Genomic DNA, 19,235 nt, shown 5'->3' with positions numbered 1-19,235 from the left:
CAGGAAGCGATATTACAGGTCCCTGCCGCGTTAAAATATGATTTTTTCATGTCAATTTTCTCTAGGCTCAAGGAGACCCCTAAATGACTTGATTATTTTTTAGGGGGATCATAAAAAGCCATTCTATTGATTCATCAAAAAATATCTCAAGAAATGCAAGCCTTTTTTTCGGCGGAAAATGCAGTGCGCGAAGAGCCGTGGCAGAAGCGCGCACTGGGGGCTGGACGTCGAGACGACGACCCCCACAGTGCGCAAAGAGTTTTCTGCAGTGCGCGAAGTAAGTCCGTTTTTTTATTATTATATAATGACATTGATCCAGTCGATGATGTGTAAGATGTTTTCATGTTTTCAATCAAATTCTACTTTTCCTGACTTATTTATTTCCTTTCAAGGAAAAAGATCAAGAGTGCAAATAAGATGAGGGTGACTTCATCTTTTTCTGACTGGGCTTACACATAGATACTTATAAGTGGCTCATCGTTTTTGCCAGAGCCATAGGCCCCAATCAAGGGGATTGGGCAAGACCCAATGGCTCATTAATAGAGCTACTTGACTGATGTCTCTTCTACATGCAAAAGGCTGTGGTGGGTCCCAGGTAGATTTTTGATCCACTCTCACAAGTGTGTATCAGTTGAATCTGCTGTTGAGATCACTCTCCTAAGCTCCAAGCACTTTATGCATACACGCAAGAGTATCCTCAACTTCACTCTATGAACAGTTACACCTTGAGGGATTCTGGAGTTGTACCAAGGTAAACTATTGCTCCCGGCCTGAGGATTCAGTCGAACCTTGGAAGTTGGCACTGAAGTGACACACTATGAATTAATTTCCCTTCAGTTTAATATTTAATCAAATCCAACTAAGCATTGCCCAAAATTCCTGTAAGGGGTGAGAATCCCCTTCACTGGACGGGACAAGATGAACCGGGAAACGGGCTCAAAGGGGCACAAGGGGAGGTTTCTAGGACCAACCAAAGGGGGGGGCTTGGATTGCTGGTTCAGAGAGACTGCTAGTCAGTTCTCTCTACTAGAAGGATGAGAAGAGAGAAACACAAGAGGAGAAAGAAAGAGGCTTACCTGGTTCACAGAGACTGCTAGTCAGTTCTCTACTGAACCAGGGAGGAAGGTGGGCTATAACTGAGTATGTGACATGTGAGAGTCACTTGTGACTCCTTGTGAACCCCAAGGGAGGAGGGGGGTTTACAATTCCTCAATCCTGCATCCTCCTGTGAGTTTCAATTTTCCAGAGAAGGATATGCACATGGGGGCTACATGACTTCAGGAATTAGATTTCTATATTTTTCACTAATTTTATCAATTGAGATGATGAAGATTGAGTTTAACAAAAATTTAAATTCTGTCTTGAGTTTAGCACTTGATTGCATCTTCTCAGCAGCCCAAAGTGATTCATAGTGCTTCTCCATCCAGGGCTCCAAAAAGTTCCAAATAAGAGATGGTTTGTTTTGATATTGGTTTTCCAAGTTCTTGATCATGGTAGATTTTGCAAGTTGTAAATGACCAGATGGCTTGGATTTGGGATCCAATACCCCAGCCTGAGGAATATCACACATTGATTCTAAGAAAGATTCTCTTGCTGATTCTAACTCTAGACAAAGATTTTGCGCATGGTTTTCAAAAGCACTCTCATCACCTGGGCGGGGCAAAATGGTAATGATCATCTCCACATGAAATAAGAAAACAGTGTATATGTCTTCAATCTTGGAAGGTTTACATTCAATGCCAAACTGTTCCACAAGTTTTTGAAAGTCAATTTTAAAATTAGCCTGTGTATGATATTTCCAGTATTTGTACCAGATATTTTGATTTTCCTTAAAAGTATTTCTGCTACAAATATGCATAGTTTGATAGTATTTTTAGAGGATGTACACAGTGCGTAACTCACTACCAACATACCTTGGGTCAATTCTGGATGCGGGTTACCATGTTGGCCAGGATCACCATCTTCAAAGCTGAGATTGATGACTCTCCCATGGTGCTCAGGTGGCTAGACCAAATGCTTATCTGTTGATCACATGCTTATCCGTTGACCAAATGCTTATCCGTCTTGGTCAGAAGTTTGCGGACTAAAGAAAGGAAGATCCCAGTAGTTTGTTTGGCAGATTCTATCCCCAGTTCATGTTCCATCAAAGGAGAAGTCAACTTCTTCAAGTCTTCAACAACTTGCCTGATGAAACAGCATTTGACCGGTGAGTCTTCATAGAGCAAAGGTGGACTGACCACTCACTTGGTTATGTAGCCACTGATATCAGAAAGGCCAGGGGCAAGTATCTGTGTGAGCCACTTACCGGTGTGGATGAGCTGGTGCCAGGTGGAGGTGGCGGTGCATCTGGCGCTCAAGATCACGGCCAGCCCGCCGTCGAGGTCGCCGGCAGCCTCGATGGCCGTGCACAGCTTGAGCCCTTGTGGTTGTCCTTTATCCAGATGTTTCTTGATGTTCATGATCAGGAGAGGTCGGCGGACACCGCATTGAAGCATTGCTCCTCACAGTTACCACATCCGCAGCCCCCAAAACACTGTCCTGCCACGTGCCGCACCGGCACCACCTTCAGCTTCCGGTTTTGGTTCAGCATCCCGATAAGCCCTTTAGCTGTGCATCTGTCGCCCATCCCCCAAACCTTGCATATAATCTCTCTCAAAAGGGCCTCCCAGATAGAGAGGGAACCCAACCCACCGCTTCTCATCATTCACCTTCAGATCCTTGTACATAAAGACAATCAATCCCGTGCGCGTCAAGGTCACCTTGAACGTATTGAGATTCCTCATTATAAGCATACTTGGCAACCAGTTGATGGTGATAAACAAGATTCAAACCCTAGATGGAACCTAATTGTATTTAGCTTAAATAGTAACCGTTGTACTCAGTTCCTATTTTTCTTCATCTTTGTTTTGTTTCCTATCCGATCAACTTCCTCGCACAGGTTTGCTCTTTGTCTCTTGTCCCTCAGTCTCTCTCATCTGGTTATTGACACACTTGTGATCTTTGCCAAAGGATGTTTGTTTTTGTTTTTCATTCTCATTTTGTGTTTTCATTCTTACTCATCAAGAAATCCATCTTTGTTTTGTTTCCAATCCGATCAGCTTCATTGCACAGGTAAAGACAATCAATCCCGTGCGCGTCAAGGTCACCTTGAACGTATTGAGATTCCTCATTATAAGCATACTTGGCAACCAGTTGATGGTGATAAACAAGATTCAAACCCTAGATGGAACCTAATTGTATTTAGCTTAAATAGTAACCGTTGTACTCAGTTCCTATTTTTCTTCATCTTTGTTTTGTTTCCTATCCGATCAACTTCCTCGCACAGGTTTGCTCTTTGTCTCTTGTCCCTCAGTCTCTCTCATCTGGTTATTGACACACTCGTGATCTTTGCCAAAGGATGTTTGTTTTTGTTTTTCATTCTCATTTTGTGTTTTCATTCTTACTCATCAAGAAATCCATCTTTGTTTTGTTTCCAATCCGATCAACTTCATTGCACAGGTGTGCTTGTTGTCTCTTTGTGTGGTTATTGACACACTCGTGATCTTTGCCAAAGACCGTTGCGCCCTATCATTTCTATAGAATGCCTCTCGCCAACACATGGTTGCCCTCCAACAACCAGTTCTACACCCCAACAACCAAACACCCCATCAGCAGCCAAAATTTTAGAAGCGCAGTGCTATTGATTTCACTTACTGCAATATGTATAAACATCAAGTATCTCCTAAAGCTAGGATTCCCCCCCCCCCACAATTTTTGGTTTTTTTGAGTGCTATTGATTTGACATTCCGCACTATCTATCTGCTTAGCATAAAGTATATATAGCATACTATCTGGAAGGCTATGGAAATAATGCTATGCAGAAGGAAGCAACATTGCTGAGACGTGCAGTATCATGTGGAATGGTCTTGAGAGAAAATGTAGGCCACGATCTGAAAAAGAAATTTTTGAGTGGGATGTTTGCTGCCTGAGGGGGAGTTGGGGGCTCGCCGGGGGCAAATTACACCCTGCAGCGGCGTAGCCGCTTTGGCCTCTAGTTGGTTACCAATTTTCCCCACCCAAAGGTCCCTTTTTCTTGGGAGATAATTGCAAATGACTGAAGTTTAGTTTAGTTTTAGCTTTTTTATGCTACACCACGGTGGTGCTCTTGTTAGCTGCTGGAATTGCCTGCTAACAGTACTCAAAAAGAAAAAGAAAAGTGCAAACAAAGTGCTAGCGTAGCATGAGTGGTTGTTTTTAACAGCTGTTGACACTGAAGCTTTTCATGGGAAGTGTTAGCGTTGAATAAAGCTATGCTTCTGTTAGCATAGTTTTGTCTACACTGAGGCCTCCTGAGCACAAAGCTGGGCAGAAAAAGTCCACTTTTGTCCCCGCGCAACTACAGGGATAAAAGTGTGCAGAAATAACAGGCCAGTTTGTTTCTGTAGTCACAAAATACAGGGAAAAAAATGGCCTGTTGTTTCTGCCTGGTTTCTTGCGCCCTAGCCTAGCGGTGAATTTATTCCGCTACGCTACTGGAGGAGGGGGGAAATCTGTTAGCGGCCAATCCGCTGTACTAGCCATTAGTGTAGCAAATTTCTTTTCTGCCCTAACAGTAAAAAAAGTGTCAGTGCAGAAACAAAAAGCAACACTAATTTTTCAGTCTAGCAGCATAAAATCCTGCTCATATTGTGAATTCCTGCCCAAGAAAAAACGCCGCTATGCTAACACTTAGCGCTCACATAGTGTAATGGCCTACTGCTGATTCCACTATGTGAGTTAATTGTTTTGTTCATCTTTTTGATGGAACTTTTTGAGGACTTGAGCCCTGATTCAAAGCTTCTGTAAATGTATTCTGATGGCTGAAACTTAACCAATGGTGCATTTTACATTTTTTGTTCCGCGGCGCAGCTGCAATTTCCCTAGTAAGAGTAATAGGGTGGCCCTCACATCAGTGGCATAGGTGCGACACGGGGAATTGCAGTCATAAGTGCGCCCTACTGCGTTGTACAACACCACGGCTCCTGTCGCGTCCTTGTTGCAGTTCCAATTCACGCAGGGTAGTCCCGCTGTGTACGTACGTGACAGTTGCTGTGGGTAGCTGTTGAAAGAACTCAAGCAACTAAGATTTATTTCTCTATCAGAATCTAAACATGATACTGTAGCGTAGAAACAATAGAGAGAAAAGGTAGTTGAGAATTACCTAAGAGCAGGCGATAGGCCGCTCTCTACTGAGAATAATGAGAAATGAGAAGTGTAAGATGCGCCGGTATTGACTTGTGTCAGAGTGACCTGGGAAGCAATGTAGCGTATTAGCTTTTAGGCTCCTTGTTTCTCTGAGTGAGATTCTCGTGCGTTCTTACACCCTTTTGCCTTTTTGGCCCTTAGGATCCCTGTGATTATCTACTCGCAAAGCGGCTGAGGTTTTCGGCTTTTCCTGCTAAAAGAATAAGCACGCTCCTTATCAACCTTTTACTTCTTTTGCTTAGCTTGGACAACGTTACTCACCGACTGTTTTCCTTTCTCTTTGAGTGGAGTTGGTTCGAGCGGTTTTTTCCTGAGAGTCTAAGCCTTTAGGGATAGTTTGGGTTTAGCATTTAGCCTGGTCTTTGAGTTTAAGCATCAGCTGCTCACCTTCGGTGTTAGCTGATATTCTTGCTCTTAAAGACTGGGAGCCGGGATTTTCCGCAAGCCTGAGTCTGCTGGTTGTTGGAGTTGAATCTGCAAAACATCAAATTGATGTGTCAGATTTGCAACCCCGCGGAACCAGTTTTGGACTGCGGAGATGGTTCGCTTTGCTTACCATTTTCCGCAGCTAATGTAGATCCCAGCCGCTTTCCCAATTTATGGGAATGCAGCCGTTCACCTAGGCGTGTAATCTCACAGCTGTACGTGTTGTACAACCCAATCGGGCGCACCTGTGACTGCAGGTCCCCATATTGTACCTATGCCAGTACTAGGACGTTCCCAGTCACCAGCCCAGCCCTCCCATGCACCTGTGACCCAGAAAGGACGTGATTGTCCTGCCCGCGTCACCGGTTGTGTCACAAGTACAGTAGGGCTCCGTCATTTAGACGGTTGACCCAGGCCTTGCCACTGCCAAAACCTCCGCCAACCCTGGACAAGGGTACATACAGGAGTGTCCAGGTGTTCACTCCAAACCAGCATGGATTTCAGGGATGTGGACTCCAAAAAAGACCTGGTTTTGGAGTGAACCACATCCCACTCCAAAAATACTGGAGTGGTCGGAGGTTCACACCTTTTTTGGAATGCGTGTATATAAGCAAATCAGTGGCATGCCCAAAGCCTGACCCAAAAATTATGGCCTACAAACCTGTGTATGCCTTTGTTGGTGTGCATTTAGCACAACCCTAAAATATTTTTTGGGTCAGAATTCTATGTAGTATATCAGAGGTGCAGGTCTTTCAAACCAACTGTAACAGTAGTTTTTAGTTAGCTGGAATATCATGTTGTTATCTCTTCCTCAAGGACTGCCATCCCATCCCAAAGGAGTCCTCAGACCTATCATCGAAAGGAGTACCTAGGTCCTACTGCCCTCAATGGCCAGACTGTTCCAGTCATCAATAGGAGCACCTACTCTCCTCAATGGTTGATTGGTTCTGTTCATTGAGAGGATTAGGAAATCCCATCAATTGTAGGGTTTTTTTGGTCATTGAGAAGTATAAACTTTCCTCTCCATTTCCAGCTTTGCCAGCCATCAAGAAGGGGTTTAAAAATTGATCCAGGAATTGTTCTAGGTCAGAGTTTCCAGGAAAAATAAGCAACCTGGAACGCTTCCTGCGGACCTTTGCATCTTCTACCCATGACCTTCCAGGACCTCCAGGACTTCAGGAAATCAGGAAAAATTTAATCAACCAAAAGACCAATTAGACTTGCTTCTCAAACCCTGGTCCCCCAGCTCTTCCCCCCTAGCCTGTTTTTTAGGCACCCAACAAACATTTGAGACCCGCTCAATCTTTACACCCGCCTTTGCCATATCTGCAACATATCACACTACTTCAAATAAGCTCATCCGCCGCCCGCCATGCCACCCAAGAGAAAAAATACTCAGCCAAGCCAAGAGGAAGTCTCCTGTTGCTTGGGACAAGGATGGTGAAGCTGGTGGAGACTGCAGCATTCACATCCTCCTCAACCGGCTCAATGTTGACAGAAACTACAAATGTTGGTGTAGCAATACCAATACTGGGTCAACCAAGTTGGTATTAGCAAATGAAATCTTGGCTTTGATGGCAAAGGCTGGTATCACCCATCAAGAGAACAAAGGAGTGAAAACTAAGATGCAATCTCAGCACTACATTTCTCATACAGGTTTTACAACAAACCAAATTAATGGTTGCTCTCAGTCTCAGTCTCTTGGATTGAGTACCTTTTACCAAGGCCCTTGCTGAGATCACTTCCAGTCCTTTCTGAGCACTCACAACTGTTCTTCTTTCACAAAATTCATTGGAAATTCATCTCTGGAACTGCATTCCCAGTAGGAATCACATAATTTAACACTCCAAATGCAACAAGAACTAATATATAAGAATGGCTTGCTTGACCTTTGGAGAAGTGTGATTGCTATTTCACAGTATCAATTGCACATTTGAAAAACATTTTTGTCTTGAATTGGAAACTATCCCACTATGGGAAGAAGTTGCTCCCAGTATCTGAAATGTGAGCAAGTATAAGATGGTTCAAGTTGATCAGCTTAAATGATGTTTCAAGGAGTAGCAGTTAAGGGGAGTCACCTTGAATGGTGCCGACCTCAACTTTGGTATCATTATCCAGCCCACAATGCCGCAGTAATTCCACAACATACTGGTAGCCACATTTGAGTTGATCTATCTCCATAGATATACAGCCATTCCGAAAAATCTTGGCTTCTTTGGAAGGAATTTCCACTGGAAATTCCTTCTGGATTTGCCAATGTATATGCATCCAACATCAAGGTTGGACACATGATATCCAGACCTGCGAGCGCAGTCGCTTTCAGGATCCCACCAATCAAGGCGTTTGGTAGCGGAAAAAAAACACGCCAGCCGCTGGGACCAGCACCATCCAACCTTGCAAACAGGATCAGTATGCCGTCTAGGGTAAAATCAGCCAAATCACTTGATTCTGAACTCAGAATTAGGGAAAATGAAAGGAAGGAGATGATTGAGGGCATCTGGCTGCTGCATATGCACCCTGCATATAAGAATGAGGTAGGCATGAATATACATATCTCCAACCTTGCCAGTGATTATTGGCAAATCCAAGACAAAGTTTGGGTGGAAATTCCTTCCAACAAAGCCAAGATTTTTCGGAATGGCTGTACATGCAGCAAGTCACCACCCCAAAAAGCAAGGCAATGTGGGCACATTGCCCTGCTACAGTGACCCCGCCATGTAAGCATAAGGATGGTGGACAAAAACCTATGCTTACATCGTGGTATGCTTCTTATTGAGGTAAAATCCCAGCAAAGCCAAGAGGATGGTTGCGGGAAATCTACATTTACACTATGCTTACATCGTGATTATGCTTACATCATGAATGCTTACATGGCGGGGTCACTGTATAACAATTACTTAAAACTAGTTGTATTCAGAACAAATTTTCCTGAAACAGTGCTTTATATATTTGTAACTTATACCTTACAAACACCCAACTATGTCCATTGTTCATTCAATTGTCCCTGAAGAGAATGGAGTACAACATGTGAATTCTTTACATTTCTCTAAAATTAATTGTTCAATTTCACCCCAACAGAAATGCCCATGCATCCAACAAACAATTTTCATAAATTCTTCAATCACTGCGCAAAAATATTCTTTGTATAGTTTTATTGTGTTTATACTGCTCATAGTTTTACTTGCTGATCCTTTTTTGGATTCTGTATGTACTGCATTTTCTGGGGGCTCTACCTTAACCCAATGAAGTAGAAAATTTATTTTTATTTGAATGCAAATTGCATTTTGAATGAATTTACAACCTACACCCAATGCAATTTATTTTAACTCACTAGAATACAGATAGAAACTGTATACAGTAGAAGATGTATATCCTCTGGTTGGAGGCTCTATCTTCATTGGATGGAGATACAAACTTCATTGGAAGACATTTTTACCACAATTTGGAGGAGGTAGAGCATCCATCCAACAAATTTTGTGGCTTCATCAGGCTCATCTGATGGAGTTTCAACACCCATTGGATGGAGGGACCCTGTCAGCCTTAGAGTCATCACAGCTGACCCAAAGTCTGCCTTTTATCTACTTTTACATATGAATTGCTTTATATCTTTTCCATCTTAAGAGATATCCTTATTCTGACTTCATATTCTGTTTCCTCACGCAATTTTAACCCTAGTTACAACTCACCAATTCTTTGTAACTCTACTCCTTCCCTGAGTCCTTGAGTTGTGGCGCGCATGCGCAGTTGTGACGTGTCAGCGCTACCAGGCGCGCCAAACCACATGTACATATGTAATTACATAAGCAAACTGTGAAAATTTTCGAAGTCAGGATCCCCCTTGCCTGAGGAGGATCTACAGACTTCAGACCACCCAGAACCACACCGTAGATAACCCAGGATCACCTTACAAGAGGATACCACGCTCCCAGTACTCCTACCGTCACAGGCGCCTAGGATATTGACAGTAAGTATACTCTTCATTTGAACCTTGATTATCCAGAGTGATTCTCTGTGCCTCTTGATTGCTCCTCTTTATTGCTTTCACCTCTACTATTCTCAAGATCAAAGGTTACTCTGTTAATCCTAGAATCAGTCTAAAAATCAGAGCAGATTAGTATTACTATTCTGTGTCCCCCCACCGTCTCCTTGGTGCGCGCGGAGGCTGTAGCCCTTGTTGGTCTGGCACAGCTGTCCTTATCACTTTTCCAGGTGATTCAAGTAGACTTTTGAGGATCCTCCTACAAGGAGTAGATAGACCCCCTCCAGATCATTATATTCTCTGTCTCTTTCTCTTTCTTTCTCTTTCTCTCTTCTCTCTGATTGTAGTTCTTTATCCCAAGAAATACAACCAGTGCCTCCCACTTTTCTTGTGTCCTGTAGCCACTATAGAGGCTCAGGCTCACAGACCCGGAAAGCCTGCAACTGATTGGGGTAAATCCTCCATTGAATTGAGATAATACCACTATTTGAGGAAGGTGTAACATCCATTGGGTGAGGCTGTAGCTCCATTGGATTGAGGTACAACCACTTGATGCAATGATATTACCTGGATTGGATGAATTTAGACTTGTTTGATGCAAAGGGAGTACCCCCATCAGGTGGAGTTACATACTCCAGTCAATTGAGGCCGTACCCCTATCATGTAAAGGTAAAACCTGCATTGCATGGGGGTTTTGACTCCACCAAATGAGGGTACCACATTCATTGAACAGAGGTTGTACCTCCACCTTATGGTGGTTGTGCCTCCACACTATGGGGGTACAACCTTGATTGAACAAAGGTTGTACCTCCACCTGATGGGGGTAAGGTCTCCATTGAATGGAGCTTTTACCTCCATTCAAATCACAATGGAGGATGTACTCCATCAGGCAGAGGCCAAATTTAGGCCAGGTGAATTTGGACAATTTTCCAAGTCACTTTGAGTACTTTGGACAATTGTACAAGTCACTTCAAGTACTTTGGAAAATTTTCCAAGTCAATTTGAGGAATTTTGATGATTGTCCAAGTGAATTTACTTTTGAAAATTGTCAAATTAACTTTAAGGACTTTGGAAAATTGTCCAAGTCAGTCTTAGGATAAAATTGACAACCTGCAGGTTGGAAACCAGGTCCCCGCTGCGGGTAAGGGTACCAGAAAATGGGCACCGGGATCCGCCTTGGCAGGTACCAAGGGTGGTGTGCTGGCTGCACTTGCTCTGAAAATGTGTGCCTGCTTTCCAGTCATCCTGTCTTTGCTGCCCATGCAGGTTGTCCAAGGAGAAGTTATCAAGGCAGCTGACCCAGGTATCTTCTCAGCCACACATGCTCATGAGCTTTCTGTGTGGTTCAAGTGAATCTCTTCCGGGAACCACAGAGCCGCTTACCTCCATGCCAAAGCCCTTGCTTGGTGTATCCCCATCCACAGGGGCCAAGCCCATGAAATGAACTGGATGACAGCCAGCTCAGATTTAGTTTATACCAAAACAAGTCCCCTGACCACCATGACAAATAGGGGGATCAGGTTGTGTGTAGACAGGCCATACCCAGGGACCTGAATGTTTTATCAAAAAACCAGGAACCTGCCGGTATGGAGCTCCGCTTGGTGCTAGGCCGGCGGCAGCGCTGGGAGGGGAAAAGGTGTTGTGAGACTGCCCTCTTGGATGGTCCAGAAATGAGTTGTGAGGATTCGAAGTGATAGCTGGGGGGAAGTGGTTTTGAGGTAACGTCGAGCTGTGGAGTCTCGACGGCAGTTGTTGGTTTGGATGCGTGAGGATGCTGGAAGGGACTGGGGATCGGATGAAGGACTCGGACTCGGGATTCTTGATTATGATTGAAAAGGTAATGCCCTTATTTCTTGGATCAGAATGGCATGCCTCTCCCATCCTCCAAGTTCTACAAACTTGGACTCAGGGAGGCGACCTGTCACATACATTTCATCATCTCCTTGCGCGCCATGCGCGCACACAACACAACAGACAACAGGGAGAAAAGAAAAGAAAACAAAACAAAAAGGAGAAACCAAAGAGATGAGGCAAACACATACACAAAACAATCAACCACCAATGGAAAGAGAAGAAAGGGAGAAGAAGAATCAAAACCACAGACAAACCCACAGCACATGCTATGTTGGGACCAAGAATTTGAAGGGAGTGGACCAGAGGGGGAAATGAAACTGGGGAAGAGGATGAGAAGGATTGGGAGGAATAAAATGAGAGCTTGAGAGGCTGAGGATCTTGAGGTCTTGATGATTGAAAGCTTGAGGTGTGGATTCTTGAATCTTGAAGCTTGAGGTTCTTGATCACATCTTGAGGGTCTTGAAGATGAAACTTTGAGGATCTTGAGGAATGAGTGAGGATCTTGGGTCTTGAGGCGTGAAGTCTTGAATCTTGAAAATCTTGAAGGGTGAGAATGAATCTGATACTTGCTGATCTTGCTGGCAGCAGCGGCAAGAATGCTTCTGACTAGCGGTCAACCAAATGGGCCACCACACCGGCACAAGGAATTACCAGGCCAAAACCATCCCTGGTTAAAGCTCTGTAACATATGGTTTAAACTTCTGTAACCACTGGGTTAAGTTTCCGTAACACCTAGGTTCAACTTGTGTCAAGAATGGATTATCCATGTGTAATAAAACTGTTTTAATCATGGCAATGTGGGCATATTGCCTTGATTTTTGGGGTGGTGAGTGTTTTTCAGCGGTCAGCTGAAACAAGCACAGCCAGGATTTAGTGCAGAGGTAATCCCTTACATGTGAATTACATCATCAAGTGTAGTTTTTGTCCACAGTGAACCAGTCCAGTAGGGTTATGATGCTGCTAGGTTGTCCATTTATGCCATTGGTGTACCAGGGAATTCCACAAAGCAATGAAGGCATTTCTTGGGCTTTTTTGGATCTTGAGTGTGTGAAAACAGTTGGTTAAAAATTGCACCACTAGATCTAGCTTAACAAAGCCACTCAAACAAAGGTCCGGGGGACCCGCACAGAGCGCTGCCTGTCAAAGAGGCTTACTTGCTTTCTGTCAATTTGGGCAGGAGCAGAAGGGATATTCAGCGCAAAAAATGAAAATACAGTCCTAAAAATGGTAATAAAAACAATAAAATAAGGGGCAGACTTTAGGCACGCCAAAAAATTCCCAGATGCACGCCAAAAAAGGCGTGCACTCCTGACCACTCCAAGATTTTTGGAGTGCAGGATGGTCGACTCCAAAACCAGCCCCCATTTGGAGTGCACAACCCTGCACTCCAGGTGGTATGGAGTGAACACCCCGCCACGCCAAAACCAGCCCTCCTCCCCTCAATGGCCGGTCTGCGGCGGCTACACATGTCCCTCTCGATGACCGGGACCGACCGGTCATTGAGACACACACCCCTCTCGATGACCGGGACGGACCGGTCATCGAGAGGACACTCCCCTCTTGATGACCGGCACAGACCGGTCATCGAGAGGACACACCCCTCTCGATGACCGGCACGGACCGGTCAACGAGAGGACACAACCCCTCTTGATGACCGGGACGGACCGGTCATCAAGAGGACACACCCCTCTCGATGACCGGGACCGACCAGTCATCAAGAGGACAAACACACCCCTCTTGATGACCGGGACGGACCGGTCATCGAGACACACACCCCTCTCGATGACCGGGACGGACCGGTCATCGAGAGGACACTCCCCTCTTGATGACCGGCACAGACCGGTCATCGAGAGGACACAACCCCTCTCGATGACCGGGACCGACCGGTCATCAAGAGGACAAACACTCCCTTCTTGATGACCGGGACGGACCGGTCATCGACAGGACGCCGGTCATCAAGAGGACACAACCCCTCTTGATGACCGGGAAAGTCCGGCCATTCCGGCCATCGAGAGGACCAACCCCTCTCGATGACCGAAAAAGACCGGCCATCAAGAGGACAAACCCCCCCTCGATGACCGGGACAGACCGGACCGGTTATCAAGGGATACAGCTCTTGATGACCGGTCGGTCCCGGTCATCAAGAGGGGTTGTGTCCTCTCAATGACCGGTCCGTCCCGGTCATCGAGAGGGGTGTGTTTGTCCTCTTGATGACTGGTTGGTCCCGGTCATCGAGAGGATTGTGTCCTCTCGATGACCGGTCTGTGACGGTCATCAAGAGGGGTGTGTCCTCTTGATGACCGGTCCGTCCCGGTCATCGAGAGGGTGTGTTTGTCCTCTTGATGACTGGTTGGTCCCGGTCATCGAGAGGGGTTGTGTCCTACCGATGACCGGTCTGTGCCGGCCATCAAGAGGGGTGTGTCCTCTCGATGACCGGTCCGTCCCGGTCATCGAGAGGGTGTGTTTGTCCTCTTGATGACTGGTCGGTCCCGGTCATTGAGAGGGGTTGTGTCCTCTCGATGACCGGTCTGTGCCGGTCATCAAGAGGGGAGTGTCCTCTCGATGACCGGTCCGTCCCGGTCATCGAGAGGGTGTGTGTCTCGATGACCGGTCCGTCCCGGTCATCAAGAGGGGTTGTGTCCAGACCGGCAATCGAGGGGAGCTGAGGGCTGGTTTTGGCGTGGCGGGGTGTTCACTCCATACCACCTGGAGTGCAGGGTTGTGCACTCCAAATGGGGGCTGGTTTTGGAGTGAACCATCCTGCACTCCAAAAATCTTGGAGTGGTCAGGAGTGCATGCCTTTTTTGGCGTGCATCTGGGAATTTTTTGGCGTGCCTAAAGCCTGCCCCTAAAATAAAACTGAATAGACATTCTTGTAGCCTTGATGAATTTGCAAATTTTGACACCTGTTCCAGCCTCTCAATCCAAATACTGCAATCCCTAGTGACAAAAGTGTCCAGGAATCTAGGTCAAGGCAGCAAAACAAAATTCCAAACCATGTCTCAAGTTTGGAAGATCCATGTGTGGATCTGTCAGTTTGTTGTTCTGCTACTCTTAGCTTTATCATACCTGCTGGTGTCACTCATTCATGACCTGTCATTTACAGGTCTTACCCTCAATTACGGATCTTCATGTGACACCAGTGGATGTTCATTCACCCATCTGCAGCCATTCATATCCAAGTGTCCTTAGTACAGTGGTTAGTACACTTGAAATGGATATAAGAGACATGGGTTCAACTCCCATAAGAAACATAATATTTTATGGAGTTTCACAGGATTCACATTTGGCCAGAGGGAAGTACAGTGGTGATCTTGCAAAAAAAAATTTGAGGAGACAGAATTATAGAGGAGATTTCAAAGGGTCAGAAGGCTGTGGCTCAGAGCTTTGGAGGTGCTGGGGGCGGAGCTATTAAATGTAAAAAACCTTATAGCCATTTGGTACTTTCTGCTCCCCTATGAAATTGGGGATAATATGCAAGTGCCTCCCTGTGGGAGGAGCTGCTTTGCAGCCGGCCACAGTAAGCCTCCCACCAGGGGGAATTTTGTTAAGTTAGCCACTAGATTGTCCAATGGGGTGCACTTATGGTTTGGTAAAAGGTACAAGAGAGGGTTTTCCCTTTGGGACCACGTGGGCATGGAAAAAAGATGAATTAGGTCCAGGAGGCATGCCTCTGGGTTTGAATGCAGGAAATTCACCCATTTTGGGGTTCTCAATTGTAGAAAATCCAGGAAATCTTTTTTGGCAGTGTTTTATTTTTCCTGGAAATTGGACCTGGATCAATTTGGAAGCCCCCCAGTGTAGTGAGTTTCTCCCAACAGCCGGTATTGACCAATTATTGAATTGAGGAAACACACCTTGCAACACTGTTCATTACGGCTGTTGAGAGGAGTACATACACCTCTCAACAACTGATCAGTACAGCCATCCAATGGTTTTTCTGTTCCAACCATTGAGTGGAGTTTATTTTTCTCAATTACTGTTACAGCTGTTGACCATCAGGAGGGTGCATAGTTTGCACTCCTCTTGATGGCCGGATGTACTTTTCATCAAGAGATTGCACTTGATTAACAGAAAATATTGGCCTTTGAGGGTATTATGTATTCCTCTCAACAACTGGTTGGTGCCAGCCATCAGAGGTTTACTCCCCTTGATTTCTGGTGGGTGAAGTATTTACTGCTTTCAATGACCAGAGCAGACTTGCCATCAAGTGAAGTATGCACTCCTCTAGTGGACTGGCCATTGAGGGAAGTATATAGGGCAGTTACCTGAAGCACCACAAGCCAGGCACTTGCCAGGCACTTGCGCACTTGCACCCATACCCATTGTCCCACCAGTGGGTACATGTGGGATGCTGACAGGTACCTGCCCACAGAAACAAGTTACCTGGAAAGAGGTACCTAATGACATCTCTATAGTAGTTGATAGACTAATATATCAAATGAAAACAATAAATGGCAAGCCTCAAACCAACAAGAAAAAGAACAGAAAGAAAAACCCAACAGTATATAGATGCTATTTATACTGGTGATCTGAAAACAACAACTAGAGCAATTTTGAGAATAACAGGTTTCTAGGACTTTTTAGAATTGAAAATACTTTCAAATTATTTTGACCACTTATTTATCTCTTTTAGAAAAAACAGAGTGATGTTTTCAATTGAATCCTGATTTTCCTACTTTTTTTTAGGAATTCAGAGCTTTGTTCAAAAAATTTGCTTCAAGGAGTGTCCTCTGACAGAGAAATTGTTGTTTTCTTTCCAAGTAATCTAGGCAAACTGTAGTTTGGATAGGAACAAAGCCAAAAAGATTGAAAGCACCAAGACTAAAGCATGTATAATGTAAAATAACTAATGCAGCTTGCAGCCATATAGCAAGATGTCTCAAAAAAAACAATTCTGAGTTAGCACAGCAGACTGAAAGACTAAATTCAATTTATGAATAAAATCCAACATTAATTTGCTCACCTTTTAATTTTCCTTGATTTATTTAACAAATGCTTCCGTTGCACATTGGGCAGGTTCACTTGTGGGGGTCAAGACTGGTTCAGAAGGAAGAGGTACCAGGTCACCAGAGAAGTCTGAGTTTGATTTCAAATCAAGGAAATTCCTTTCCAGCATCTCTTCAATGGCACTTTCAAGCTTCTCCACAAGCTTGGTGTAGGGTATATATCCTGGGGGATTTATGAGAAGCTGACAGACAGTGAGAGCTTCTGCTCTTCTATAAGTTTTTGCCTTACCAAAGAAGTCAAATGTCATTATTGTTGAGTGTAATTCGCGGACACAGAGCATAGTGCATATGCAATATGATGTGTACTCGTGGAAGCGCTAGTAAATACCAATCCGTACTTGGCAAACGTTTTTTTCCTCGCTTTCTCGTTTTTGCAAAACTCGTCGACTGGTTGCTGGTGGACAACTCTCAAGTACACTCGATCTAGTCACTCGAAAGCCATCGCTTTGAAGAAGCAGCTACTCAGGTAATATTTGAGTATCTTTCAAGTCATCAAATCAAAAACTCATCACATCAATCTTCAAACAACTCAGCTAGTTTCAATAACGTGAAGACCGTTGGTTCAGGAGGAGTAATCATCAAGCTCAAGGAGTCACAGCGTTGGTTTCTGGTTGTTTTTTCTTCTACTTAGCTTGTTACTCATTTACTAAACTCTTGTGTTTTCATTTAGTTATCTTGTTATAGTCTTTGATTGTTCTTCGTGTGTTGTCGGTGGTGTTCAGTTGACTTGTCTAGATTACATCTATATTCTGTTAGTTGTTTCCTTTCCTGATTATCTAACATTTCATCGCGGTTATCCTCTTACTTATTGTAAATTTCATTCATATTTGTTTTAGTTTTCTACTACTACTACTGGCCGAAATCTAACAACAATTTTCAATAAAGAGAGACCTGGCGTAACGTCACATGGTAGCGAGAGACATCTCTTGAATTGTTTTTGGCTCAGAGTTAGAGAAGAATTAAACTGGAATTGAACACACAGTGGTCAATCCCATCATGTCAGACGACTCAGATTCATCTTACGACAATCGATCGTCGATTAGGGTTGACAAGCTCACTTTAGGCAACTGGGTACAGTGGAAATCACGTTTCACCCTGTATCTCAAACGCCATAATCTTGAGGATTTGCTCAATCGAAAGTGGGTTGAAGACGAAAAGAATGCAAAGTCATTCAAAAAGAAGAATATCAAGGCGTTGGACTCGTTGTACGGTGCGGTTAGCAAAGATCTCCACAATGAGATACTCGACAACGACACCTCATTCTTAGACGCGTGGGAAGCTCTAGCATCGGCGTGTGGACAAAACTCAGTCATCACTACGTGTGCCGCATACAAAAAGCTTCACTCAATGCGGTATCAACCTGGAATGTCGCTAACGGATCATATTACTGCCTTTAAAACTGCGTATACTCAATTATCCGATCTGACTGCAAATCACATGCAGGAATTCGGGACAGTTACATCGTTTATGGCAGCTGCGTTATTTTTAGACAGTCTAGAAGCCGATGTTGAGATGGCGTTGCTGGTTCAAACTTGCTATGACATCAAACCTTTCGCGTTAAAGAATGTTACCGATCGAATTTTAATCGAAGGACTTCGAAGGAATAATTGTCCAGATTCTCAAGAGAAGGTGTTATTTACGTCTGTGAATAATACCGCTGCTAAATCATCCAAGAAGAAGTCAAAGAATTCGAATGCTCCAAAACCTAAAGCTGTGGCTCCTACCATCAACAATGGTGGTCAATCGTCAATGAGCAAATCAAAGGCGCCCAATACTCAATCCTCCTCGAAGTCTACCTCGTCAGACTCAGTTGAAAACCAAATAGACAAGATTGAACGATCAGTTAGTGATCTCACCGAACTAATGAAGAAATTCGCATCTACCAATATGCTAGGAATGGTTCACAATAGTCAAGGAACCCCAGAATCACGTGGTCCTTTTGACGTTGACTCCGATAGATCTAATTTTTTCGTTGGAACCATACAACAAGCATCTAAAGAATATTTTTCACGATTCTTGGTGTTCGACACAGGTGCTACTCAATCTTGTGTAATAAATCTCCAACTGTTAACCGATGTTCAACCTTTAACAAATCACTTCATGAATACCTTCTCTTCTCCGGTTGAAGCTACTCATGTCGGAACATTAAAAGTGGGCGAATACTTTATCAACCCAGTATTTCATGTACCCAACGGATGCGCGAACATACTCTCAGCGACTCAGCTCATTGATCATGGTTTAAAGCCGCACTTCAAAACAGATCAGTTTTTGATCAAAGGTGGCAATAAAATAGTTGCAACCTTTCCGCGCATTGGAAAACTGTTTATGTCTCCGATATCCGAATACATCTGTGTGGTGAATCTGAAAATCCCGGATGATTTCGATTGGCACTTTGGCTTGGGGCATGCATCTGACAAATATGTTGAACTCTTCTGTCGTCATAATCATGTCTCATCGAGTTCATCAACCAAATCTAAGGATTGCGAGATTTGTCTGAAAGGGAAGATTCATCGAACTCCGCACTCGCGCAAACTTCCGTCATCAAGTTTACCATTTCATCGATTACACACCGATGTCCTTCAGATATCTCCACCATCAAAATTGGGTTATCGCTACATCCTTGTGGTTATCAATGATGCAACCCGCTTTAATTGCATTTATATGCTCAAGGCAAAATCTGAATCAGAAACTGCTCTGTTGTCAATGTTTGAAGAATTAAAAAACAAACTTCAACGTGTCCCGGC

The 19,235-nt window shown here is 44.3% G+C and overlaps 1 protein-coding gene across 1 annotated transcript; it reads right to left on the bottom strand.

Annotated features, from left to right (window-relative positions):
• Positions 1 to 2,036: 2,036 nt before the first annotated feature.
• On the bottom strand, positions 2,037 to 2,459 carry PtA15_14A233 (uncharacterized protein; the record flags this gene model as incomplete). Its single annotated transcript, XM_053162928.1, has 2 exons — positions 2,037 to 2,083; positions 2,306 to 2,459. The coding sequence occupies 2 exons, from the start codon at positions 2,457 to 2,459 to the stop codon at positions 2,037 to 2,039; spliced, it is 201 nt and encodes a 66-aa protein (XP_053026905.1).
• Between the last annotated feature and the right edge of the window lie 16,776 nt (positions 2,460 to 19,235).

Source organism: Puccinia triticina, chromosome 14A (genome assembly GCF_026914185.1).
Source record: "Puccinia triticina chromosome 14A, complete sequence".
In the NCBI taxonomy this organism is placed as follows: domain Eukaryota; kingdom Fungi; phylum Basidiomycota; class Pucciniomycetes; order Pucciniales; family Pucciniaceae; genus Puccinia; species Puccinia triticina.
This window is presented reverse-complemented; position numbering and strand designations above follow the sequence as displayed.